This window comes from Miscanthus floridulus, chromosome 7, assembly GCF_019320115.1.
Source record: "Miscanthus floridulus cultivar M001 chromosome 7, ASM1932011v1, whole genome shotgun sequence".
Taxonomy (NCBI): Eukaryota; Viridiplantae; Streptophyta; class Magnoliopsida; order Poales; family Poaceae; genus Miscanthus; species Miscanthus floridulus.
This window is the reverse complement of record NC_089586.1, coordinates 127,623,159-127,647,788: the sequence shown is the minus strand read 5'-3', so window position 1 is coordinate 127,647,788 and position 24,630 is coordinate 127,623,159. Positions and strand designations below refer to the sequence as shown.

The window sequence follows — 24,630 nt, the reverse complement described above, 5'->3', positions numbered from 1 at the left end:
CACCTCCACCTTTTTAGGTTCTCGAAGGTTTGCTTTAAGTCTTCAATTAGTGTATTTGGGTTCTTTGTTTTTACTACTACGTCATCCACGTATGCTTCCATGTTTTTGCCGATCTGATCACCAAGGCACGTTTGGATAGCTCTTTGGTATGTGGCTCCAGCATTCTTGAGTCCAAACGACATGGTCTTGTAGCAGTAGGCTCCGAACGGAGTGATGAAAGATGTCTTGCTCTGGTCTTGTTCTTTTAGTGCGATCTGATGATATCCTGAATAGCAATCAAGAAAAGATAATAGGGCAGATTCTACTGTTGAATCAACTATCTGATCAATGCGTGGTAGCCCAAAAGGATATTTTGGACAGTGTTTGTTGAGATCTGTGTAGTCGACGCACATACGCCACTCATCCGTATTCTTCTTCTGCACTAGAACCGGGTTTGCTAGCCAATCTGGATGAAGGATTTCTCTGATGAATCTGGCTACCATCAGCTTTGTGATTTCTTTTTAATTGCTGCCTTTTTGTCGGGTGAGAATCGTCGTAGCCGTTGCTTTATAGGCTTGGAGCCTTCGTTGACATCGATTTCGTGCTCAGCCAACTCCCTTGGGACACCTGGCATGTCGGCCGGCTTCCAAGCGAAGATATCTTTGTTGTCCCAGAGAAAGTTGGTAAGCGTGAGTTCCTATTTTGCCGAGAGGTGGGCGCTGATGGCTGCCATTTTGGAGGGATCACCGGTGCCCAGGTCGATTTGCTTGACGTCGGCTTCTTTTGGTGGTGATAGGATGCTGGGCTTTTTAGCCGGTATCTCTAGCTCTTCTGGGCTCATTTCTACGGCAATAGTGGCTATTTCTTTTCTGCCATTGGCGTCTTGTGCTTTGGCTGCAATTTGGATTGCTTGAACGTCGCAGTCAAAAGCACGCTTCAAGTCACTTCGAAGGGAAATGACTCCATTAGGTCATGGCATCTTAAGCAATAGGTACGGGTAATGCGGTATCGCCATGAATTTTGCTAGTGCTGGTCGCCCGAGGATTGTGTGATATGATGATTCGAAGTCTGCAACTTCAAACTTGATGAACTCTGTATGGTAGTTTGAGGGAGTTCCGAAAGTAACCGGTAGAGTGATTTGTCCAAGTGGCACAGCTGCCTTGCCAGGTACTATCCCATAAAAGGGGGTGCTTGTTGGTGTAATCATCCCAGCGAGTTGTAGTCCCATCTTCCTTAGTGTTTCTAAGAATATGATGTTGAGTCCGGCTCCCCCATCGATTAGTACTTTTGTGACAGTCATACCGGCGATAGTTGGATCTAGAACCAGTGGATAATGGCCTGTGTTTCCTATGCTAGTCCATTGGTCTTCTCTTGAAAACTGGATTGGATACTGTGACCAATTGAGATATCTTGGAGTGGCCAGTTCTGCTACCATGATGGTTCGTAGAGCTAGCTTTTCTTGATGTTTGCTTCTAGAATCCGGAGCCCCGGCAAAGATCACTACTACTGTCCCCCTGGATTTTTGGAATCCCTTGTCTTCGTGGTTGTCTTCATCTTTTTTTTGATTGTCTTCAATAGTGTTCCATTTGCTATCTTTTCTTGTGTAACGATCTTTGAAGGTGTAGCACTCTCCGATGGTGTGATTTGCTTTAGGATGCCAGATGCAGCGCATGTTTTCGATGTCGTCATAACTTCTGGGTTTGTAAAACTTCCTTGATTTGTCAGTCACCACTACGGTGTTGTCTGGTCCACGTTCTCTTTCCTAATGTCTGTTGTTTCGGTGATTTTGCTTGTTCGGGTTGTCTCGATTGTTTCTATCCGAGAACCTTTCTCGTGTCTTCTCTTCTGCAATAATCATCATTTCTACCATGCGTCTGAATTCTTTATTATTTCTTGGGGTTTCTTTGCAGAAATCCTAAAATTGCCACCTAGCCATGATTCCGTGAGAGAAAGCTTCGATTACTTCTTGTTCGGTGATGTCATGTACTTGAGCACGTAGTTCGCCAAATCGTCGATAGTAATTTCTAAGACTTTCGCCCCCTTTCTGCTTGAGTCCCTTTAGTCCTGCGTGGGTGATGGGGTGCGTAATGATACCCGCGAAATTTTCACAGAAAGCTCTTTGCAAGTCCTCCCAATTTCTGATTGACCCTGGATTCAATTTGTCGAACCATTGTAGAGGCATGGTTTCTAGAGCCATTGGAAAAAACAAGGTCTTGATATCGTCGTCTCCTCCAGCTAGTTCAATTGATTGTGAGTAGATCCTAAGCCACTGTCTTGGTTTGGTCTTGTCGTCATATTTTGTGTGGTTGGACGGCTTGAACTTGTGAGGAAGTCGTATTGAAGCTAATCTGTTTGTAAAATAGGGGAATCTATCGTGCATTCCGGCTTCTTTGTATTCTGATTCAGCACCTCCTTCCTGCCAACTGTCGTTTTGGTGAGAGTAGTTCTGTGGGGCTGTTTGAATAGGTGCTTTGCTTCTGGTTTTTCTTGGTTGTTTGACTCGGTAGTTTTGACTATGGTCCCTTCTACTTTCTCCGTTGTGATTTCCACCTGGTCCAAGTCTCATAAAAGCAGACTTCCTTTGATTTTGATCTTCCTGCTCATGAGATGTTGATCTGGTAAGTAGTCTTGAGCGTGTCCTTCCATCGTGCGTCCTTAGTACCGTTGTCCGAAGAAAGTCCCTGAGCTGTTCTTGTTTTTCACCGGGATGTGAGGTTGTTTCGAGTTCTTCTATTGCTTCTCGGATCCTGTTGTAAGGTGTATTCGCCGCACGTCTCTCTTCGACTTCTTGTTCTGATTTTCTTCTATTGTACTCGACTAGATCTGACTTATATCTGTTCTAAGCTTCTTTGCGCTGCCTAGCACGGTGCTGGCGTCCCTATTTTAATTTGTTTCTTCTCTCTCTGGCTTGTTTCTGATTTTTGATCTCACCATCGTGCCCTTGGACAAAGGGTGATATGTTGGATTCAGATTCATCCGATGACCTGATGTTAGGTGCTTCTGGGGGGACCAATGGTGACCGGGGACAGCGAACCATGAACACTTCTCGTGCATGAATTGCTCTGTTATTGGCGTTGGTTTCCACGCTGTCATAGTCGTTGATAACTTCAGTAGAGGCTTCAAGGTCACAGATCGAATCTCCTTCTTGGTAGGGTAGAATTGCTGTTGTCGTCGTGCCAACTAGTCGGGTACCGCTATCTTCAAGAACGGAACCTGGCCAATGGACGATACAGTCTAGAGATGTTATAGTTAGCACGAGACCTTCCTGAGCTCCTGTCAGTGGTATTCCAAGCACTGGATTAAGAGATCTTTCGAGCTGTGCCTGATAAGATATTGCCATATTGTGGAGACCGAACGAAAAAGGACCCATCTTCTTTAAAGTACTCTGAGTGTACTCTGAGTTGTATTCTTGATAGGTTGATATCGTGTTCCAGAGCCTTGTTGGAAAAGAACTCGGTTTTCCGAAGGAACTCGGATAAGACTTCATCCCGGAAGCGGAGCTTGAGTTTGAATCGGATGCGTGAAGCCACAAAATCTGAGTTGGATTGGACATCACGAGCTGCATGAATCTTCCGGCAAGCTGATCTGTCATTGTCGCCGAAATGGAAAGGTCTTGATGATGATCTGAATCTTTGAGGAGACGGCCTTGGAGCTTGCCATCGTCGCCTGCCTCACAGATCCACGAACCGAAGATGAAGGTCGATCCCTTCGAAAAAATCATGTCATCGAGGTCTGTCGAGCTCTTGGATGCAAAGTCGCTGAAAGCCCCTACTTGGCGCGCCAGCTGTCGTTGTTTCACCACCGATAGCCTGCCACGGGGATACCCGGGGCAGTATGTTCGGGCTTCAGCGTATGCAGAACTCGACGATAAACGCAAGAGATAGTCGATTTATCCTGGTTCGAACCCTCGATCGTTGATCGAGTAATAGCCCTACGTCCAGTCGGCGTTAGCCTTTGCGTTGGATTGATTGTAAAGTGTTGTGTGTTGTGTTATGTTCTTCTGAACTCTCTTCTAAAAACTCCCAATCTAAGGAGCCCTGCCCTCCTTTATATAGTTAGGAGGAAAGAGTCCTAGTCGGTTTACAATGTAGAGTCCTAGTAGGATTACAGGGTAGTATTACTACTAGGATTACATGGGAGGAATCCTAATCAAACTAGATCTCCTCTCTTCCTTGTGGGGTATCCTGTGGGTCCCGCATCGACAATGTCTACATCTAAAATTAGAAGCGTTCCACCATGATAAATGTGATCGGTATTTGATTCTCCTTATACGATTTCATGCAACTACATAAGAGAAATGTTAATTACCATGATTTTTAAAATGTGCTAGTTGTGACTATTTTTAAGAACATGTTTTCAACATACGTTGGATGGTGACAAATAACTAGTTTTGAGCAAGAAATGAAACGTTGCTATATGATATTTTTAACAGAAATACCTAAGTGTCACTCGAAATGAAGTTGAGTTGAAAACTATGTGTCATCTCATTGTCCTTTGTATAGGCTTTAGAAGTTAGTCTAATTGGTGGATACAAAATGTTAGAGAAAGAACAATGCACTTGGATTTTTAGAGAGGTGGTGTTAGTAGATGTGGTAGCATGACATGACGGCGCAACAATGTCTCTATCATGTACCAATGACTGAGATCAATTTTTACACTAAATATGTTGCTATAAAACAACTTTTTTCCTTCTTTACATGCAAATTCAAATTCTATGACCTACATAAAAAGTGGTGATGCATGTTTAAACTGAAAACAGAAACCAATCTATCATAGAAAGAACATGTTGAGCTACTAGATATTATCTAGTGCTCCTAATTAAAAATAAAGCGTTGATTGCCATGAACTTTTAAAATAGCTAGTTGTGACAATGTTTAGCTGTAGAGCATTTTTCCGTAGGTGTGGTAGCCAAGACATAAGACAATGCGACAATACCTCCATCACATATCAACGGTAGAGATCAACATCCACATCGAATATGCCGAAGACAGTCTTTTCTTCCTTGCATTCAAATTATGTGCAAGTGTTGAACTGGCCAAAATAGTATGGTGCATGTCTACAGCTAAAATTAGAACCGATCCGCCGTTACAAACGTGATCGATATTTAATTCTCATAGTGATTTTAGTGCACCTACAAAAGATAAATGTTAATTACCAAGATTTTAAAAATGTGCTAGTTGTGACTATTTTAAAGTCTAGAACATGTTTTCAATGTACGTTGGATGGTGGAAAATAACTAATTTGAGCAAGAAATAAAACTTTGACATGTGATATTTTTAACAGAAATATGACTAAGTATCACTCGAAATGAAGTTGAGTTGGAAACTATGTGTCATCTCATTGTCCTTTGTATAGACTCTAGCTGTTGGTATGATTGGTGAATTGTGCGAAATGTTGGAGAAAGAACAATGCACTTGGAATTTTAGAGAGGCGGGGTTAGTCAGATAGATGTGGTAGCATGACGTGATGCTGCATCAATATCTTTGTCATGTACCAATGACCAAGATCATTTTTCACACTCCGCGTTCGGCTTACCCCATATTCGGCTTGTTCGGCTTCTTTTTTCAGCCGGAACAGTGTTTTTCTCTCACAACAATTCAGCCAGAACAGTGTTTTTCAGCCAGTTTCAGCCAAAATTCTGCTAGCAGAACGGGAGCTAAATATGTTGTTATGAAACAACTTTTTTCTTCCTTACTTGCAAATTCAAATCCTATGACCTACAATAAAAATTGGTTGTGCATGTTAAACCAAGAACGGAAACCAATCTATCATAGAATGAACATATTGAGCCACTGGATATTATCTAGCGCTCCTAATTAAAAAAAGAAAGCGTTGATTACCATGAACTTTTAAAATAGCTAGTTGTGACAATGTTTAGTCGTAGAGCATTTTTTCTAGGTGCGGTAGCCAAGACATAAGATAGTGCGACAGTACCTCTATCACATATCAACGGTAGAGATCAACATCCACATTAAATATGCGGCCAGAAGACTGTCTTTTCTTCCTTGCTTGCAAATTCAAATTACGTGCATGTGTTAAACCGGCTAAAACAGTATGGTACATGTCTACAGATAAGATTAGAACTGATCAGTATTCAATTCTCCTCATGATTTTAGGGCACCTACAGAAGATAAATGTTAATTACTATGATTTTCAAAATGTGCTAGTTCACTATTTTTAAGTCTAGAACATGTTTTTAATGTACGTTGGATGGTGGAAAATAACTAATTTTAAGCAAGAAATAAAACTTTGACATGTGATATTTTTAGCGGAAATACGACTAAGTGTCACATGAAATGGAGTTGAGTTGGAAACTATGGGCCATCTCGTTGTCCTTTGCATAGATTCTAGAAGTTGATCTGATTGGTGAATTGTGCAAAATGTTCAAGAAAGAACAATGCACTTGGAATTTTAGAGAGGTGGGGTTAGTCACATAGATATGGTAGCATGACATGACACTGCAACAATATCTCTGTCATGTATCAATGACTGGGATCAATTTTCACACTAAATATGTTGTTATGAAACAACTTTTTTCTTCTTTATTACTTTCTAATTCAAATTCTATGAACTACAATAGAAAGTTACGGTGCATGTTTAAACCCAAAACGGAAACCTATCTATCGTAGAATGAATATGTTGAGCCACTAGATATTATCTAGCGTGCCTAATTAAAAAGAAAGCATTGATTACTGTGAACTTTTAAAATAGCTAGTTGTGACAATGTTTAGTTGTAGAACACTCTCTGTAGGTGTGGTAGCCAAGACATAAGACAATGCAACAATACCATTATCACATATCAACGGTTGTACATCAAATATGCGGCCAGAAGGCAGTCTTTTCTTCCTTGATTGGAAATTCAAATTATGTGCAAGTGTTGAACTGGCTAAAACAGTATGGTGTATGTCTACAGCTAAAATTAGAACTGATATGTCGTTATAAATGTGATCGATATTTAATTCTCATAGTGATTTTAGTGCACCTACAAAAGATAAATGTGAATTACCATGATTTTTAAAATGTGCTAGAGTTGACTATTTTTAAGTCTAGAACATGTTTTCAAGGTACGTTGAATGGTGGAAAATAACCAATTTTAAGACATGAAATGTAACTTTAGTTACATGATATTTTTAACAAAAATACGGCTTAGTGTAAATGGAAATTAAGTTGAGTTGGAAACTATGGGCCATCTTATTGTCTATTTTTGGTATTCTAGAGGTTGGTCCAATTGGTGAAAAGGATGAGGGTAGAAAAAACAAAGTACTTGGAATTTTAGAGAGGTGAGGGTAGTGTAGTATCAAGGACGCGATGATGCAACAATACCTCAGAGGGCCATTAAAACATGGTTGTGTTAAAAACTATGTAGCATCTCATAATATTTTGCTAGGGTACATTTTATAATTTGTGCCTCTTGATAGGGTGATGGGTGGATAGGTGTAGTAGCAAGACATACAACGATGTGTCAGGCTGTTAGTAAGTCTACTACATGTCATTTGATGCCAAATATAGGTTAGAAGAGAAATTTCTCTCTTTTTTGGCAAGCACCTCTATAGAAAAGCTCAAGCTTGGCAAAATAAGATGGTACATATCTAAACCCCAAAAAGTAGCAGGAAACATGCTTGTCAATGAATGATAATAGTCAATCACCACTGTGTATCCATCTAATGCGTAGAACTCATGGACCATACCCAAATTGACATTTAATGTGTGAAACTCACGGACCATGCCCGAACAGAAGAAAAAAGATTACATATACTACTATTTACAACAAGAAATATAGCTCAAGTATACACTAATGGCATATAGCTCTAGCTCCAAGATCCTGTAGAATTAGAAGTTGTATGATAAATAAAGTGTTTAAAATACATATTTTTAAATAAAAATAATAACAAATATATTCATCAAAATAACTTCAATGTGTCACCGCCTAGCTCAAAAAAAATCTCTAGAGGGGCTTTGGATTGGAGCTAGATGTGACGAGCCAAAAAAGAAAAAACCCTAGATTCTTGTGCTTGGCTCCCTTCTCTGGTTTGCCGGGTTGGTGGTACGATGGGTGCCGTTCGGCGGTCGGGGGTGTGGTTTTTCAACCATTGCGAAAAGCAGCCGGACAAGATTTTTTTTTAAAAAAAAGAAAGAACAGACAAACAAGTTATTCTCCGCTTCCTCTAAAAAAAGTAATTCCCCGCTTGCGTCTCAGCTAACGTGCTCAATTGCTTAAACAAATACTTCAGCTACACACTAGACGAGGGAGGAAAATAAAAGGAGAGAACTTGTTCCACTATATCTTTATTGAACAGCAACGAACACCAGCACAAATGTATAATACATGACAAATATGTCTTACAAATTGGAGCAGGATATGTCCAGTTCTCAGCACGAAACCAACCAATATGCAAGCTTAATGTATCTTCAGGAATCTGTTAGTCCATTTCCCGGCCTAGCAATCTAGCATTGCTTGTAGATAACATTTTCTTTAATCCCTGGCTTAAACCCTTATTTCAATCTAATCTGAAATTACACCCCTTTTGGAAGTCCGGTGACTGAATCGATCAATGCTTGACTTTCGTCGGCAATAACCTTTGGACCAGCCCCAAGCCTGCTGCAGATGAAGTAGCTAACATCACCCTTGAATTTCTGATCCGGTACCTTCATCTCTGGAGGTGCTGGAAGAGCTTCCACATCTTCCATGGAATGCACTCCAGCATCACCTAGAATCGATTTATCGCCAACCAAATAGCTGCAAGATCATGTTGATAAGATACATCTATAGAGCTCCTGAATACAGTCAGTGACAACAGATTTAATCATGAAAAAAAAAACATTAAACTCACCTGCTCAAATTCTTATCCTGTGGAGGGAAATAGTATAAGAGCTTCTGGAGGAGATGTGCTGCAGTTTTACGGTTTTGTGCGATTAGGACTGCGTTAGGCCCAGCATCGAAGGTGTAAGCTACCTGCCATTGGGCATTCTCAAACAGAGTTAGAGTTCTACTGTCCACACTTATAAATGATCTCACTATCGCATCACAGTAACTGTGGTGTTGCAGAATGGGTAAAATGCACAACAGACACCACAATTAGTCCAAAGTGTGATTCAACATCAAAGGGCCAGGATGGAAAAATCTGCTTTTGGGTTTACTGGCTTAGGAATTTCCAATTTTAGATGACAACTTCATAGATATAACATCCAACAGAAGCTTTTATAAAAGGTGACCATCCAAAATATATATAAGGTGACCTTTTATATGTTCACACCTTATGATTTTGAGGATGACCATCCAAAATATAAAAGGTGACAGACTAAAAGAAGAAATGCAATTTGCGGCTATTTATACAAACATCTTAAGGATATTGCCAAGGTTCACGCTGAAGTTAATAATTCCATAAAGAGATGCAAGCCACATGTTTTGGCCAGTGCAGTTGATGGCTTGCTGTATCAAATCTTATTCAACGGTTTTGTCCTATTTGAGCAATATCCAACTAGGGTAGCACAACTGACGAACAGAACTAATTATAAGATAACAGTTTTTTTTTTAAAAAAACGATAACAGATGTTCAAGAGCAATATAAATACCTGTGGGGTTCCTTCTGAGTGGTTCCATTTTTCAACAAGGCTAATTATCCTGTGGTTGATTAAAAAAAAAGGGGCGTACCCAGTGCAAAGAGCTCCCGCTCTGTGCGGGGTCTGGGGAAGGGTGTCAGTGGCTAAGCCTTACCCTCGCTTGTGCAATGCGAAGAGACCGCGACTCGAACCCGGGACCTTCCGGTCACAGGCGGTAAGACTCTACCGCTTGCACCAGGCCCGCCCTTCAATTATCCTGTGGTTGATTGAGACCAGAAAAAAAAATTCTTCAGATTTCAGCATTAACATAAAACCCAAGCCAACACACTGCTAAAAGCATATACCGGTGTGACGTGTCATTCATGTAGAAGATGGGAGGGCTCGTGTCTAAGCATACAGCATGAAACTGGTTGCTATCTGCACAAGTTAATTTCGCAAAGGATTCAAAGTCACGATTCTTGATAGCCTCCTCCATTTTCAACACCCGACTTGGCACTACTGTCTGAAACATATGGACAACCAGTGCAGTGCATGTTAATCACAGGAAAAGAAGTAATAGTCAGACCAACGTATCATATTGCCAAAAAACTGAGGATATTATAAGATTCTAAAATCGAAAGTAAATTGTTTGTTTTTTTTAGAAATTTCTCAAAATAGTTAAAGCTCAAAACAATTCAAGTCCTCCAGAATGAAAAAACAGTCACCTGGGCCCTGTACTGCAAGAGGGGACTTGTTTCAACACTATCTCGCATCCCACTGGTGCTACTGGTTTCCTTCTGCTTTGAACTGACCTGATTCCACAAATGAACGTGTCAACAATTTATGACATCAGAAAGAGCACAATATGGGGGGAAGGCACAGGTATAAAAGTTTAAAACATTAAGAGAGTCCATATGTGAATCAGAATCAGTGAAGCCACAAGATGATGCGTACAACACATAGCAGGAGGTCATGCGGGACATAGTTCACGTACCACTGCAATAATAATTACAAGATCGTTCCAATGTGTTTCATCAGCAAGCTGCACGGCAATACTGTCGCTTCCATCATCTTTCTGCAAGCAATTAATCAGGCCCCACTCAGTCATTATTGAATAGGCCAGATATGCATTTAACCAGGGCTGTTTCTCTGTCATAACGATTACTCACTTCTCCCATACACCATTTCACAAAACCACCATATATACTACGGCATGCACTCCCAGATCCCTGCCTGAATGAAGTTGAGAAAAAATATAAGTATGGATTTGCAAGACTCATGAGTTATTAGCACACAGATTGGCAAACTGAGTACAGTCCTTGCAGTATCTCAAGAATAAAAACAAAATGCTTTTATCAATAACAGGAACAGACCTTGCTATTGAAGAAAGTTCTCCATAATCTTCTTTCACATTCATCAGCTTTCCAAGGGTGAAAACTGCAGCAATATTCAATAACAAATGCTTATGTAGGTGATACATGATCTGAAAAAAAATGCAGAAATCTTTATGGGGAACTTAGAAATTGTGAACCATTATTTAGTCTTGAATAGAACTACTGAATTTCAAGTTATAAAAAAGGAACTGTGGTTTTCTACCAGGGAAGCATGCTGAATAGCTTTTGTAGTAACGGGGAAAGATACCAGGGACCAAAAATAGTAATACTCGAATAGTACTATTTTCCATGTTTTTTAGTGAATAGAGAGGGAGAAAACTTACATTCGCAATCTCCATCTGTTCCTAATTTTTTTTTCATGTTTTAATGTCGGTCACTACTACTCGGGAGTAAAAGGTTTTAGACTCAGTAGAACTAAAACTGAGTATATGAGATGTGACTTTGGCACTACTACTCGGGAGGAGGAAGATGTTAGTTTGGAAGGTCAAGTAGTGCCTAGGAAGGATACCTTTCGATATTTAGGATCAATGCTACAGAGGGACGGGGATATTGATGAAGATGTTAGCCATAGAATCAAAGCAGGGTGGATGAAGTGGCGGCAAGCGTCTGGTGTCCTATGTGACAAAAGGGTACCACAAAAGCTAAAAGGCAAGTTTTATAGGACGGCGATTAGACCTGCTATGTTGTATGGTGCAGAATGTTGGCCTACGAAAAGACGACATGTTCAACAGCTAAGTGTCGCGGAAATGCGTATGTTGCGTTGGATTTGCGGTCATACAAGAAGGGATCGAGTTCGGAACGATGATATACGTGAGAGATTAGGGGTAGCGCCAATTGAAGAAAAGCTTGTCCAACACCGGTTGAGATGGTTTGGACATGTGCAACGGAGACCTCCAGATGCACCGGTGCGTAGCGGAATCCTAAGTCAGGATAGTAACGTGAAGAGAGGCAGAGGAAGACCGAAGTTGACTTGGGTAGAGGCAATAAAAGGAGACTTGAAAGGATGGAATATACCTAAAGACTTAGCCTTAGATAGGAGTGCTTGGAAGACAGCTATTCACGTGCCTGAACCTTGATTGCTTCTGATGGGTTTCAACTCTAGCCTACCCCAACTTGTTTGGGACTTAAAGGCTTTGTTGTTGTTGTTGTTTTAATGTCGGTCACAGGAGAACAAGACGACAAAAGAAACTAGAAAAATACTCCATCTGTTTCTAATAAGTTATTTTGATGCATCTGCAGTAAAAATTTCCAACTTGGACTCCAAATTGATAAAAATAATCAGATTGGACACATGGCAACAGCACTAGTAAAATTGCTGCAAATAGTTTTCCAGATGGTAGTTTTTGCTAATACAACTGACCAATAAATGGTCATTCATTGCAGGAATAGCCAGAGGTCATGACAATTTATAATTGAGAACGGAGGGAGACTATCAGATTATGATGATAGCAGAAGAGACTTTACCGAAACAGGCAAGGCCAGCAGCCGAAGAGGCCAAACCAGCAGCCGTGGGGAAGTTGTTGTACGAGGCTATGTGGACATGCAACTTCCCCCAGTCCTCTTTCTTGATCTTGACGCCCTTCTCCTCATCCTCGAAGTCACGAGCACGCTTTCTGATCTCTCTGAGGCAGCTCTGAAACCTTCCTCCTAACAGCGAGATCTCCTGCTCAATTATCCAAACCAAAAGCCAACGTAAGCAGGACGGCCATCTTTTCAAGTTTATACTATCTTTCGTCAAATCCAAGTCTTACAATACTAGAATTCTTTATCTGCCACTTAGTCAGCGTCCAGAGTGACACATAAAAACCAAAGGTACATAGTGTTTTTTTCTTCTTCTTATGAACAGACCACTGAGCAGACGAAGCGGCGGCGCAGACAAATTGGCGAGCAGAGGAGGGGCGGTGGCAATGACACACCTTGCCGTTGAGCCACATGCGGTCGGAGGGGAATGAGGGGCTGACGGCGACGGTGGTGGTGGCGGAGAGGTGGTCGGGGTCGAGCGTGACGCTGATGCTGTCATTGACGGGGAGGATGAGAGCCTCGTCCCGCTTCCCCCAGTACTTGATCACCGCAATGTTGGTCGGCGTCCGCCCCGTTGCCATGAGCACCCACTGCCCCTCCGTCACCGCCATTGGATCCCTCGCTTCGCTCTGCTGTACACCCGATATTTTTTTTTTTGCCAAAAAAGTGAAGTTAGCAGGCATAATACATGCGTACGCTTACTGATTAGATCAGATCCGAATACAGTATAGCTTAAATTGGATTCGGGTGCTCAGTTTTGCTGTGGGCGGGCATACCTGGTGCGTTGGGTGCTCGTCGCTGGCAAAGGTCCGCCGGCAGCAGGGAGTAGAGTGGCGGCGACGACCGAGTCGAGCTCTCGGTCTCGGGCAGGCGGAGAAGACGAGGCGAACGGGAGAAGGGAAGAAAAAGGTAGCAAGCAGATGTGATGTAAACGCAGCAGAGCAATTCTTCCGTGGCTGTTGGGCCGATTTCTCTCCCTCTCTCTCTCTCTCTTTCTTTGCTGCGTGCACGTGCATGACTACGCTGGTTATGGGTCTCATGTTAAAATGGGCCCTTAAAGCCCGTGATGGGCACTGGACGTGCTCCGGCCCTCCGGACTTGAGTACTGCGGACGGGCTTCTTTACAAGGAATTACAAGCCAGGTACTAAACTTGTTTTTATATTGCTGATATAAGACTTTGATTCTGATACCAATTCACCCCCTTATACGATCCATAAATACAGGCTACTGGCGCCTTGTTCGTCACCCAGGACGCACCGCCGTACTGAACGGGGGAGAGACATACGAGTCACGGGAGGTGGGAAGACACGGTATGCCGAAGCGCAAACGTCCTGCGCCTGAGCGGAAGCAGCAGCTATACCTGCTGCTGGACGACTGGGAGAGGGGCTACAGCGTCCGCAGGCTGGACATCGACACCTTCGACGCCGGTGCCCACACTGACTGAACTGCCACCAAAGCGGTTCACCGAGCCACCGCTCACCCGGATCGAAGCCCCGCACGTGAGGTACTGGAACTTCGTCTCTCATGGCTCCAAGATCTTTGCCATGAAGGTAAAAGAAGCCAGCCCTGCCATCCCGGTCTTTCACTACGTAAAAAACATTTTTTTTTAGCAATGGTTAGAATTTTTTTTAGAGCGGCCGGTGATGGAGCCGCCCCTACAGTGACGTGCTCGGGTGTTCAGACACCAGCCGCCCCTACAAATGGAACAGCAGGGACGACTGGTGATACGAGTCGCCCCTACAAATTCGGTCTAATTTGTAGGGGCGGCTCACTCTCCAGCCGCCCCAGCGTTGCTATTTGTAGGGGCGGCTGGTGATTGAGTCGTTCCTACAAATGCCCCGTATAAATAGCTCTAATTTATAGGGGCTGCTCAATCACCAGCCTTCCCTATAAATGACCCACATATAAAACAGCTGCAACACATTTTTCCTCCTCGGGTCACTCACTCCAACCCATGAAAGAAAGGTGGGGAGACTTTGGGCACCTCCCAAAAATTGTTCTACTAAGGGGATAAGGTTTTAGTCTCAAATCCTTTGATGAAGAGGTCGTAGAAGGTAAAAAAAATGTTATTCCATATTTTTTTTGAAGTTTTAATGGTTGATTAGTGAGTAATTAGAGTTTTATTTTTTTCTCTCTTATATGGTGCTTGAGCTATTTATGAAGCAAATTAGACCCAATTTTTAAACGTACTAGGATAAATTAGGGAGGGGAACAAGATCGTACCCTTATTTGGTCCATATTTCTTGATTTTAGTGAACAATGAGTTAGTTTTATGGATGTTTCATGTGCATGTGGATCTAGATCTAGGGTTTTGTTTTTTTATTAATTTTATTTTTATAAATTTATGTTTGATGAAATTGGACTAGGATTTGTATGAAAGATATTGAGTAAAGTATAATTGTTGCTAATTGTTGTCTTTAAAATTATTTATTATAATCAATAAATATGTATTTTAATTATTTATGGATAAATGGGCCATTAATTAATTTTCCTCTACCATGGTGTGTTTGTATGCTTCATGTAATTATATTAGATTTATATTCATATATATCTGTAGTATATACAATTATTCTCAAGTAATTATTAGTTTGATTTATTTTTATATATATCTGAATAAGTAGTCATTTAATGTTTGTTTTGTTATTGTTGTTGTAAAAGATGGAGTACATGAACTCTTGGATGTATGGTTCGTTAAGGTTCAAGGAAGGTTTTCGTGAAGAGGTGGATAAATTTATTGAAGCCGCAAAGAAGCATGCAACGACATTGAAAGAGAATCATGATACAATTATTTGCCCCTGTAAAGATTATAAGAACCGTAAGGCATGGACAGATGTGACTATCATCAGATCATATTTGATTATGCGAGGATTTGTTGAGGACTACACAGTGTGGACTTATCATGGTGAAACGGTTATCGTTAACGACGAGGATAAGGAGGAATACGACGACGAAACCATAGAATCTCTGTCCCAATATTCAGCAGAGCTTGATGCACGAATGGATTTCGAGTTTGGCAATGAACAAGGTGGTGATGCTGGTGGTTGGGATGGTAACGACGAAGGTGGTGCCAATAATGATGGTGGAGCACGTGTCGGGGATGAAGATGATTTGAAGGACATGATTCGAGCCATTGGACCAGAGATTTTGCTAAATAGCCCGAAAGGTCTACAAAATTTAGAAAGGGCGACAAATGCATCGAAGGAGACTGTGTATAGTGTTGAAAAGGGTTGTCCGACACATTGGACATTGCTACATTTTGTGCTTGAGCTGCTCATCCTGAAAGCTAAGTATGGCTGGTCAGACTCTAGTTTCAATGATCTATTGCATCTCCGGTCTTGGGTGCTGCCACAACCAAACTCAGTTCCTGCCAACACATACCAAACGAAGAAGGTCATAAGTCCATTGGCAATGGGGGTTGAAAAAATCCATGCATGTCCCAACCACTGTATACTTTTTCGTGGCGAAACGTTCAAGTCACTGAATAAATGTCCCCGGTGTGGGGCCAGTCGGTACAAGAACAATGACCTTTACGGTGGGGACGAAGCCTTCACGGGGAAAAAGAGAAATAAGAAGTGTACTCAAAAGGTGGTACAAGAATCTCAGCCCCCAGAGGACACTCCATTAGGCAACGATGCAAAGCAGAGAAGAATTCCTGCCTTGGTAATATGGTACCTGCCAGTGACCGACCGCTTGAGAAATATCTTCCTAAACCCTAAAGAAGCCACACTCAAGACATGGTGGGATGATGAACGCAAAGTGGATGATGATAAGATTGCATACCTGGCTGATTATAGTCAGTGGCAAAGGTTTAATGAGAAGTACAAAGAATTCAGCGATGACCCAAGGAATATACGGTTTGGTTTGAGCACAGATGGAACGAATCCCTTCAATAAGAGGATGAGCGACCACAGCACATGGCCAGTGATCTTGACCATGTACAATATCCCAACATGGTTGTGTCAGAAGAGAAAGTACCTTATCCTCACTATTCTTATTTCTGGCCCTAAACAACCAGGCATTGATATAGACGTGTTCCTCGAACCTTTGATGCAAGAAATGGAGAGGCTATGGAGGCATGGGGAGCAGATGTACGATGCGTTCCGAAAGGAGGACTTCATATGTAGAGCAATAATATTTGTTACTACCAATGATTACCCCACGTTGTTTACTTTGTCTGGACAGATCAAAGAGAAGACGGGATGCTTGGTTTGCTTGGATGATACTAAATGGGTGTACCTGGATGCATCCAAGAAGATAGTTTACCTAAGAAACTGACGCTTCTTAAAAATAAGTCACAAGTACCGCAGCAAATTGTTCTTTAGATTTTATGACAACGCCCCGGAGATTGAACCCCCTCCGGAGAGACGTCATAACGGAGAACACGTGTACAGAATGGTGAAAAATATACGCGTCGTCTATGGAAAGAAGAATCCGGATGGGACGAACAGAGATAAAAGCACACCTCCTATCGAAGGTGTACCTTTCAAGAAACAATCGATCTTCTTTCAGTATCTGCCTTTTTGACCAGACTTGGAGGTCCTCCATGTCATTAATGCTATGCACGTGCAGAAGAATGTCTTTGAGAGTCTCATTGCTACCTTGATGGACACAGGCAAGTCAAAAGATGGTCTGAAAGCACGAAAAGACATGGTGTAGCTAAACGTGATGCCACAGCTTCACCCGGTACTACAGAGCCCTGCTGCCAGACAAGCTGCATCGTTCCCTCTCCTCCACTGCTATGTTACAGAAAGAAATGTACAGAAGGCTGAATACTTCATGGCCCAGTTGCAGAGTCACGGGTTGCCTGTAGATCCTCACTCTTTCAATGAAATCATGAAACTCTATGTTGCAACCTGTCGGTATGAGAAGGTCCTTAGTGTTATTGACCTCATGAAACGGAACAACATTCCCAGAAATGTTCTCTCCTACAACCTTTGGATGAATGCTTGTGCTGAAGTCTCTGGTGTTGCCTCAGTACAATCAGTGTTCCAGGAGATGTTCAATGATGAGACGGTCGAGGTTGGTTGGAGCACATACTGCACACTAGCCAACATTTTCAGGAAGAATGGACTGAACACTAAAGCGCAAGCTTGCCTTAGGAAAGCTGAAACAAAACTGTCACCAACAGGGCGCTTAGGATACTCTTTTGTAATGACATGTTATGCGGCTCTGAATGACAGCGATGGAGTTATGAGATTGTGGGAGGCTAGCAAAAGTGTGCCAGGTAGAATCCCCACTGCAAACTACATGACTGCTATGTTATGTTCAATAAAAGTTGGCGACATCAGCCAGGCCGAGTGGATCTTTGGAAGCTGGGAAGGAGGGTGCAGGAAGCATGATGTGCGGGTTTCAAATGTTCTTCTTGGTGCTTATGTGAGGAATAGGTGGATTGAAAAGGCTGAGAGGCTCCACCTCCACATGCTAGAGAAAGGAGCATGTCCAAATTACTAGACATGGGAGATATCGATGGAGGGTTATGTTCAGAGTAGGCAGATGGACAAAGCTGTGGGTTGCATGAAGAAAGGTTTCTCTCTGTTGAAGAGTTGCCATTGGAGACCTCCACTTGAACCGATGGAGGCCATCGGCAAACATTTCGAAGAGCAAGGAAATTTTGACGATGCATATCGATACATTAAGGTTCTCCAGAGGTTTAACTTGACAAGCTTGCCCCTGTATAAGTCATTGATTCGAGCATATATCAATGCTGACGTTGTGCCACCGAATATCCTTGAGATGATTGCAAAAGATCAGAATGATATGGACGAAGAAATGGACCGGTTGATCATACTTGCTGGCAAGATAGATATCACATGCAATGGATAGTCTTTAACTGGAACAGGCAATCACCAGTCAAATGATAAATATCATTCATTTGACTTTGTCAATTTGAGCTGCAAAGTGAAGAGCGGCAAGTTGAACCTGCAAATTACTAGATACAAAAAAAAGGCGCTCCTGGAGACCCTGTTTGGTGTTCCTGCAGTCCTGCTAATCTGAACAACTCCATCTTGGGAATCTTCCAGTGTATTTGTGTGGAACGACCTGAACCAGCACGGAAGAATGCTTACAGCTTCTCAAGGATCACCTGAACCTCTGGACTATCAGAACCTCATCGAACCTGAATCAACATTCCCTAGTCATTACCTGTAATTAGTGGTGCAACCAGTTTTATGATGCAAGCACATAGCTTTGCTTATTTGTTTCTCAAAATCACTATCCACGAAAAGCTGGTTTGCAGCCCACGTAACATCTGCGTGTAACATCTCTCTTATGAATTGTTCTGGGAGAATTTCCCACTGATCAATCTCCAAAAACGTGCTTCGGCAGTGGGTTTGAACAAAGTGAATTGCAAATTTGGTTTCATTCTCAGAAGTACTTTTGCATACAAATTTAGAGTTAGTGTGTAACTGGCAAAATAGATGAGCTAGAGAATGCAGCCTTTTGTTTTCGTTTTTCAATAATGTTATTTGGAAATCAACTTTGATACCTTTTCATCTTTTATTATAGAGAGCTTAACATCGATACATTACTTGCTCAAGTCATTAATATAGGACATTTAGACAACCAAAACAATCTAAAGCTTGTTTATTTTATTTGTGCAACTGAAGCATCCTTCTTTTTTTGGTGGGGTGGGGTGGGGGGAGTTCAAAAGTTAGCACTCATGCCATTAGTGATGTATCCAGATAATTACATATTAACAGGTACCGGGAAACTATGTTTTGCAAATGCTAGGAAAAGTCAAAGTTCATGATAACCTTTAGGTGTGATGTATGGAGGTTTTATGAATCTGGTGTAAATACTAATCTTGCATAGTGCCAATTCAGGAGCCTCACTCTGCCTTATACAAGGGTGTCACTTGTAACCATTACAAGATCCAAGGGGATAATAAGCAGGCAAAAGGCAATGGCCAAGGTGAACAATATCAGCCGCATCAATAATAGATGATAATCAACATAAAGAGCAGGCTAAGCAAAAAAAATTAAAACGATCTAACCTTAACGACCACCAACCCTGGCCCAGATGCAGGCTAATCCAAACCGAACCTATTTTCTCAATGGAGATGGTATACTGGGATATGGAATCTTTAAGAGGCAGATGTAAAAGTAATCAGGCAAATGATCCAGACCATCTACCGGGATCAACAACAACACGAAACATGGACAAAATGAACAGGCCAAAGTACCAGGTGAAAAGGGAAGGCACAATCAATAAGTACCACAGCAATTGACAGTCAAATTCAAATATTCTAAAAGCAGGGGAAAAAAGACAAGCAGGATGCATCTGGCAATGAAATTGCCCTGAAAGTGCTCGAATGATCAGCACAAGATATACAACAACAGTAATAAAGATTAAAGAAAACGAATTGAATGCAATGCACATTTGTACTTTGGCAGTAGATGCACATTTGTAAATTTGCATCAGCATCAATAAATATATCTCAATGGCTCAGGACATTTTTATTAGATATACCGTGTATCATGGAGAGAAGTGTCCAAGAAGAAAATAAGCCGCTGAATGTTCAGTGCATAGTTAGAAAGAATAATTCTAAAAACATATATAATACTCCCTCCGTTCTGAAATGTAGGTTAGTTTTTTCCTAAGACAAACTTCTCTAACTTTGACCAAGTATATACAAAAAACTATCAACACTTACAAATACAAAATAAATACACTATCAAGACATATTTTCATGGTGGATTTAACGTAACTAATTTTGATGTTGTAGATGGTGCATGTTTCTATACACTTGGTCAAAGTTAGAGAAGTTTGACATAGAACATAACTAAAACGACCTACATTTTGGAAGAATGAGGGCCAGAGAGGGGTTGAACTCTAAATTACTCAAATATTTCAACCTCAAACAATGCTACCTGTAATTGTCCTCATGCAAAGATACACTTGCATAGACAGAAACTCCAACAGTCAATTGGAGCACTAGGCACTAGCATGAAGGTCAGATTCCATAAACAGATTCTACAAAGCCTTAGTAAAGAAAGAAAGAAACATGCCGTGCACAACTATCAAGTGAGAGCTTTCCAAGCTGCTGTTGGGAATTTTTACTGAAATATGTTAGCTCCATCTCATATGGAAGAATACTGGAAAGTAGAAAGTGACTTGCATACACAATTACTGAAACTAGAAGTTTTCAATCAAGAGGCATTCAGAATCCTATTTCTGGAAAAGTTGCAGCTTTAAAATGAAATGGGTGATGTGCTTACTCTAAGGATAGATGATGGATTATGAAGTATTAGTCTCCTAAAGTATATTATAGTTGTTTCTTTATTGTGGGAACCTTAAGAGAGCCATCCTCAGGCATAGCCATGTGAATGTGGGTGGCATTTTCTCTTGTATAGCATCACCAAGTTTATGCTCACAAATGCTTAGATATTATAACGTAGTATTACACTATTACTTTTTCGAGACAATCAGCTGCTCATATAAAAAGGCATCATATATCAATTCTTTTACCATGAAGATAAAGAAATAAAGAAAATTAAATTAGACTATGGGTCGTACAAATTGTGGCAATGCAAGTATCATGGCTTAATTCTCAGAGGTCATCTTTTACTATTTTTAATCGAGTGTAGTATCTTGCTTGGAGAAAATAAAAATTGAGAACAAAAGCTGAAAGAGAAGAGAAATAGCTATTTCAATAATGAGCAACCAGAGAACACTACATCCCAAATACACCCAAATGAGTGAGACAGACTTAACCTACAGACTTATGTTTCAGTGAGCCCTCTTGCACACTTGTCACCCTTTCTGTCCTAAATCAATACATTCACAAAGCTAAAATTCAAAGAGAGTGATACCCCTCAATGTGCACTAACACCATTCTCTGCATTGAGCCCGTACAGGACACCTGCATATTTCTCTGTTGAGCCCGCGAAGAATGAATCCTTGAGCTTCCAGAATGCACAGGACGTGACCAGGCTATCGGACCCAGCCTGATGAGACTCCCCAACGCGCTCCACATCAAGTAGCTCAGCGAGCTTGTCCAGCCCGCCGTGCAGGCTGTTGCAGAACTTCATGAGATGCTTGATGTCATACACAGTCGGGAAATATATCTTCATAAGTTTAAAGAACCCGGTTTGTGTGTCTGGGAGGCTATTGCAGGTGAGAATCTTCAGTAGGTACCCGAAGTCGTATCCTGCGTGGAAGGTGACCCAGTATACGGAATCGTTGAGCACGACGCCAGAGGACATGAGGAGCTCGGCGAACCGTCGGGCATCGACGCCGCGCTCGGAGTTGATGCGGAAGTCGATGCCGCTGTGACGGAGCAATTCGATGGAGTCGGACGCGAAGATGTCGCGCGCGTCGTCGAACTCGCGGAAGTTGAACTGCCAGACGCAGCGGCGGCGGCCAGCACCGAGGGCCGGCAGCTCGCCGCCCGGCCCAGAGAAGGTGAGGCCGACCTGGATGAGGTGCAGCATGTCAACGTTGGCCTTGAGGGTGGCGTAGTTGTAGTCGGCGGGGGAGCGGAAGGCGCCGACGGGCCGGCAGACGATGCCCGGGAACTCCGTGTCCATCGCGACGAACGGGAACTCGTCGACGATGTCGCGGATCAGCGCGAACTCCTCCTCCAGGTTGTCCGCCCACACCTCCCGGATCTCCACCGACTCGTCGTCGGCCCCGTCTGGCTTTGGGATCACGGTTGCTGTGAGATCTGACATTGCCATGCCAAATTCCCGATCGAATCTCTCCTAGGGTTTGGTCCGATTGGGGAATTGGGCGAAAGGCTCGAGTAGGGGGCCGAAGCCTCTGGATTTTTAGAGGAGAGATAGGAGGGGGTAGGTGTGGTAGTCTAGACAGGAGACGATGCGGCAATACCTCTATCACATATCAACGGCTGAGATCACATCCACATGAAATGTGCAGCGGAGTCTTTTCTTTCTTTCTTGTGCTTGCAAATTCAAATTATGGGCGGTTTTGGATGGTATGCTGGCAAGCGCTGCCTGGCCAGACAAGCCATACCGGTGGTTATAGCCATCCCAAATCAGACATCTTGTCTCGCTGCGTGGCTTTACCTAGCCAATAGCCAAACAAGCCTGTATGTGTAAGTGTTGAACTGGACAAAAGAAGATGGTACATGTCTACATCTAAAATTAGAAGCGTTCCACCGTTATAAACGTGATCAGTATTTGATTCTCCTTATACGATTTCATGCAACTACATAAGAGAAATGTTAATTACCATGATTTTTAAAATGTGCTAGTTGTGACTATTTTTAAGAACATGTTTTCAACATACGTTGGATGGTGAAAAATAACTAGTTTTGAGCAAGAAATAAAACTTTGCTATATGATATTTTTAACAGAAATACCTAAGTGTCACTCGAAATGAAGTTGAGTTGAAAACTATGTGTCATCTCATTGTCCTTTGTATAGGCTTTAGAAGTTAGTCTAATTGGTGGATACAAAATGTTAGAGAAAGAACAATGCACTTGGATTTTTAGAGAGGTGGGGTTAGTAGATGTGGTAGCATGACATGATGGCGCAACAATGTCTCTGTCATGTACCAATGACCGAGATCAATTTTCACACTAAATATGTTGCTATAAAACAACTTTTTCCCTTCTTTACATGCAAATTCAAATTCTACGACCTACATAAAAAGTGGCGGTGCATGTTTAAACCGAAAACGGAAACCAATCTATCATAGAAAGAACATGTTGAGCTACTAGATATTATATAGTGCGCCTAATTAAAAAGAAAGCGTTGATTACCATGAACTTTTAAAATAGCTAGTTGTGACAATGTTTAGCTTTAGAGCATTTTTCCGTAGGTGTGGTAGCCAAGACATAAGACAATGCGACAATACCTCTATCACATATCAACGGTAGAGATCAACATCCACATCGAATATGCGGAAGGCAGTCTTTTCTTCCTTGCTTGCAAATTCAAATTATGTGCAAGTGTTGAACTGGCCAAAATAGTATGGTGCATGTCTACAGCTAAAATTAGAACCGATTCGCCATTACAAACGTGATCAGTATTTAATTTTCCTCGTGATTTTAGGGCACCTACAAAAGATAAATGTTAATTACCATGATTTTTAAAATGTGCTAGTTGTGACTATTTTAAAGTCTAGAACATGTTTTCAATGTACGTTGGATGGTGGAAAATAACTAATTTGAGCAAGAAATAAAACTTTGACATGTGATATTTTTAACAGAAATATGACTAAGTATCACTCGAAATGGAGTTGAGTTGGAAACTATGTGTCATCTCATTGTCCTTTGTATAGATTCTAGCTGTTGGTATGATTGGTGAATTGTGCGAAATGTTGGAGAAAGAACAATGCACTTGGAATTTTAGAGAGGCGGGGTTAGTCAGATAGATGTGGTAGCATGACGTGACGCTGCATCAATATCTTTGTCATGTACCAATGCCCAAGATCATTTTTCACACTAAATATGTTGTTATGAAACAACTTTTTTCTTCCTTACATGCAAATTCAAATCCTATGACCTACAATAAAAATTGGTTGTGCATGTTAAACCAAGAACGGAAACCAATCTATCATAGAATGAACATATTGAGCCACTAGATATTATCTAGTGCTCCTAATTAAAAAGAAAGCGTTGGTTACCATGAACTTTTAAAATAGCTAGTTGTGACAATGTTTAGTCGTAGAGCATTTTTTCTAGGTGCGGTAGCCAAGACATAAGATAGTGCGACAGTATCTCTATCACATATCAACGGTAGAGATCAACATCCACATCAAATATGCGGCCAGAAGACTGTCTTTTCTTCCTTGCCTGCAGATTCAAATTACGTGCATGTGTTAAACTGGCTAAAACAGTATGGTACATGTCTACAGATAAGATTAGAACTGATCAGTATTTAATTCTCCTCATGATTTTAGGGCACCTACAGAAGATAAATGTTAATTACCATGATTTTCAAAATGTGCTAGTTCACTATTTTTAAGTCTAGAACATGTTTTTAATGTACGTTGGATGGTGGAAAATAACTAATTTTGAGCAAGAAATAAAACTTTGACATGTGATATTTTTAGCGGAAATACGACTAAGTGTCACATGAAATGGAGTTGAGTTGGAAACTATGGGCCATCTTGTTGTCCTTTGCATAGATTCTAGAAGTTGATCTGATTGGTGAATTGTGCAAAATGTTCAAGAAAGAACAATGCACTTGGAATTTTAGAGAGGTGGGGTTAGTCACATAGATGTGGTAG

The 24,630-nt window shown here is 41.6% G+C and overlaps 2 protein-coding genes and 1 pseudogene across 4 annotated transcripts; 1 reads left to right on the top strand and 2 right to left on the bottom strand.

Moving 5' to 3' along the window:
* Nucleotides 1-8,241: 8,241 nt before the first annotated feature.
* LOC136464705 (diphosphomevalonate decarboxylase MVD2, peroxisomal-like) lies at nt 8,242-13,337 on the bottom strand. Of its 2 annotated transcripts, none has more exons than XM_066463660.1 (11): nt 13,211-13,337; nt 12,830-13,066; nt 12,378-12,576; nt 10,893-10,956; nt 10,689-10,752; nt 10,514-10,594; nt 10,245-10,331; nt 9,885-10,042; nt 9,553-9,601; nt 8,811-8,932; nt 8,242-8,716 (listed from the first exon to the last, which is right to left on the bottom strand). In XM_066463660.1, exons 2-11 carry the CDS (start codon nt 13,043-13,045, stop codon nt 8,494-8,496), a joined length of 1,263 nt encoding a protein of 420 aa, XP_066319757.1. In that variant the 5' UTR covers nt 13,046-13,066; nt 13,211-13,337; the 3' UTR covers nt 8,242-8,493. The 2 variants fall into 2 exon arrangements, with proteins under 2 accessions (XP_066319757.1, XP_066319758.1); XM_066463661.1 differs by having other exon boundaries at nt 12,830-13,063; nt 13,211-13,309.
* A 3,763-nt stretch (nt 13,338-17,100) lies between these two features.
* LOC136466247 (pentatricopeptide repeat-containing protein At5g27460-like) lies at nt 17,101-18,943 on the top strand (annotated as a pseudogene).
* A 2,009-nt stretch (nt 18,944-20,952) lies between these two features.
* On the bottom strand, nt 20,953-22,236 carry LOC136467910 (probable CCR4-associated factor 1 homolog 7). 2 transcript variants are annotated; one of them, XM_066466722.1, is made up of 2 exons: nt 21,571-22,236; nt 20,953-21,447 (listed from the first exon to the last, which is right to left on the bottom strand). In XM_066466722.1, the coding sequence occupies exons 1-2, from the start codon at nt 22,110-22,112 to the stop codon at nt 21,249-21,251; spliced, it is 741 nt and encodes a 246-aa protein (XP_066322819.1). In that variant the 5' UTR covers nt 22,113-22,236; the 3' UTR covers nt 20,953-21,248. The 2 variants fall into 2 exon arrangements, with proteins under 2 accessions (XP_066322819.1, XP_066322818.1); XM_066466721.1 differs by having other exon boundaries at nt 20,953-22,235.
* Between the last annotated feature and the right edge of the window lie 2,394 nt (nt 22,237-24,630).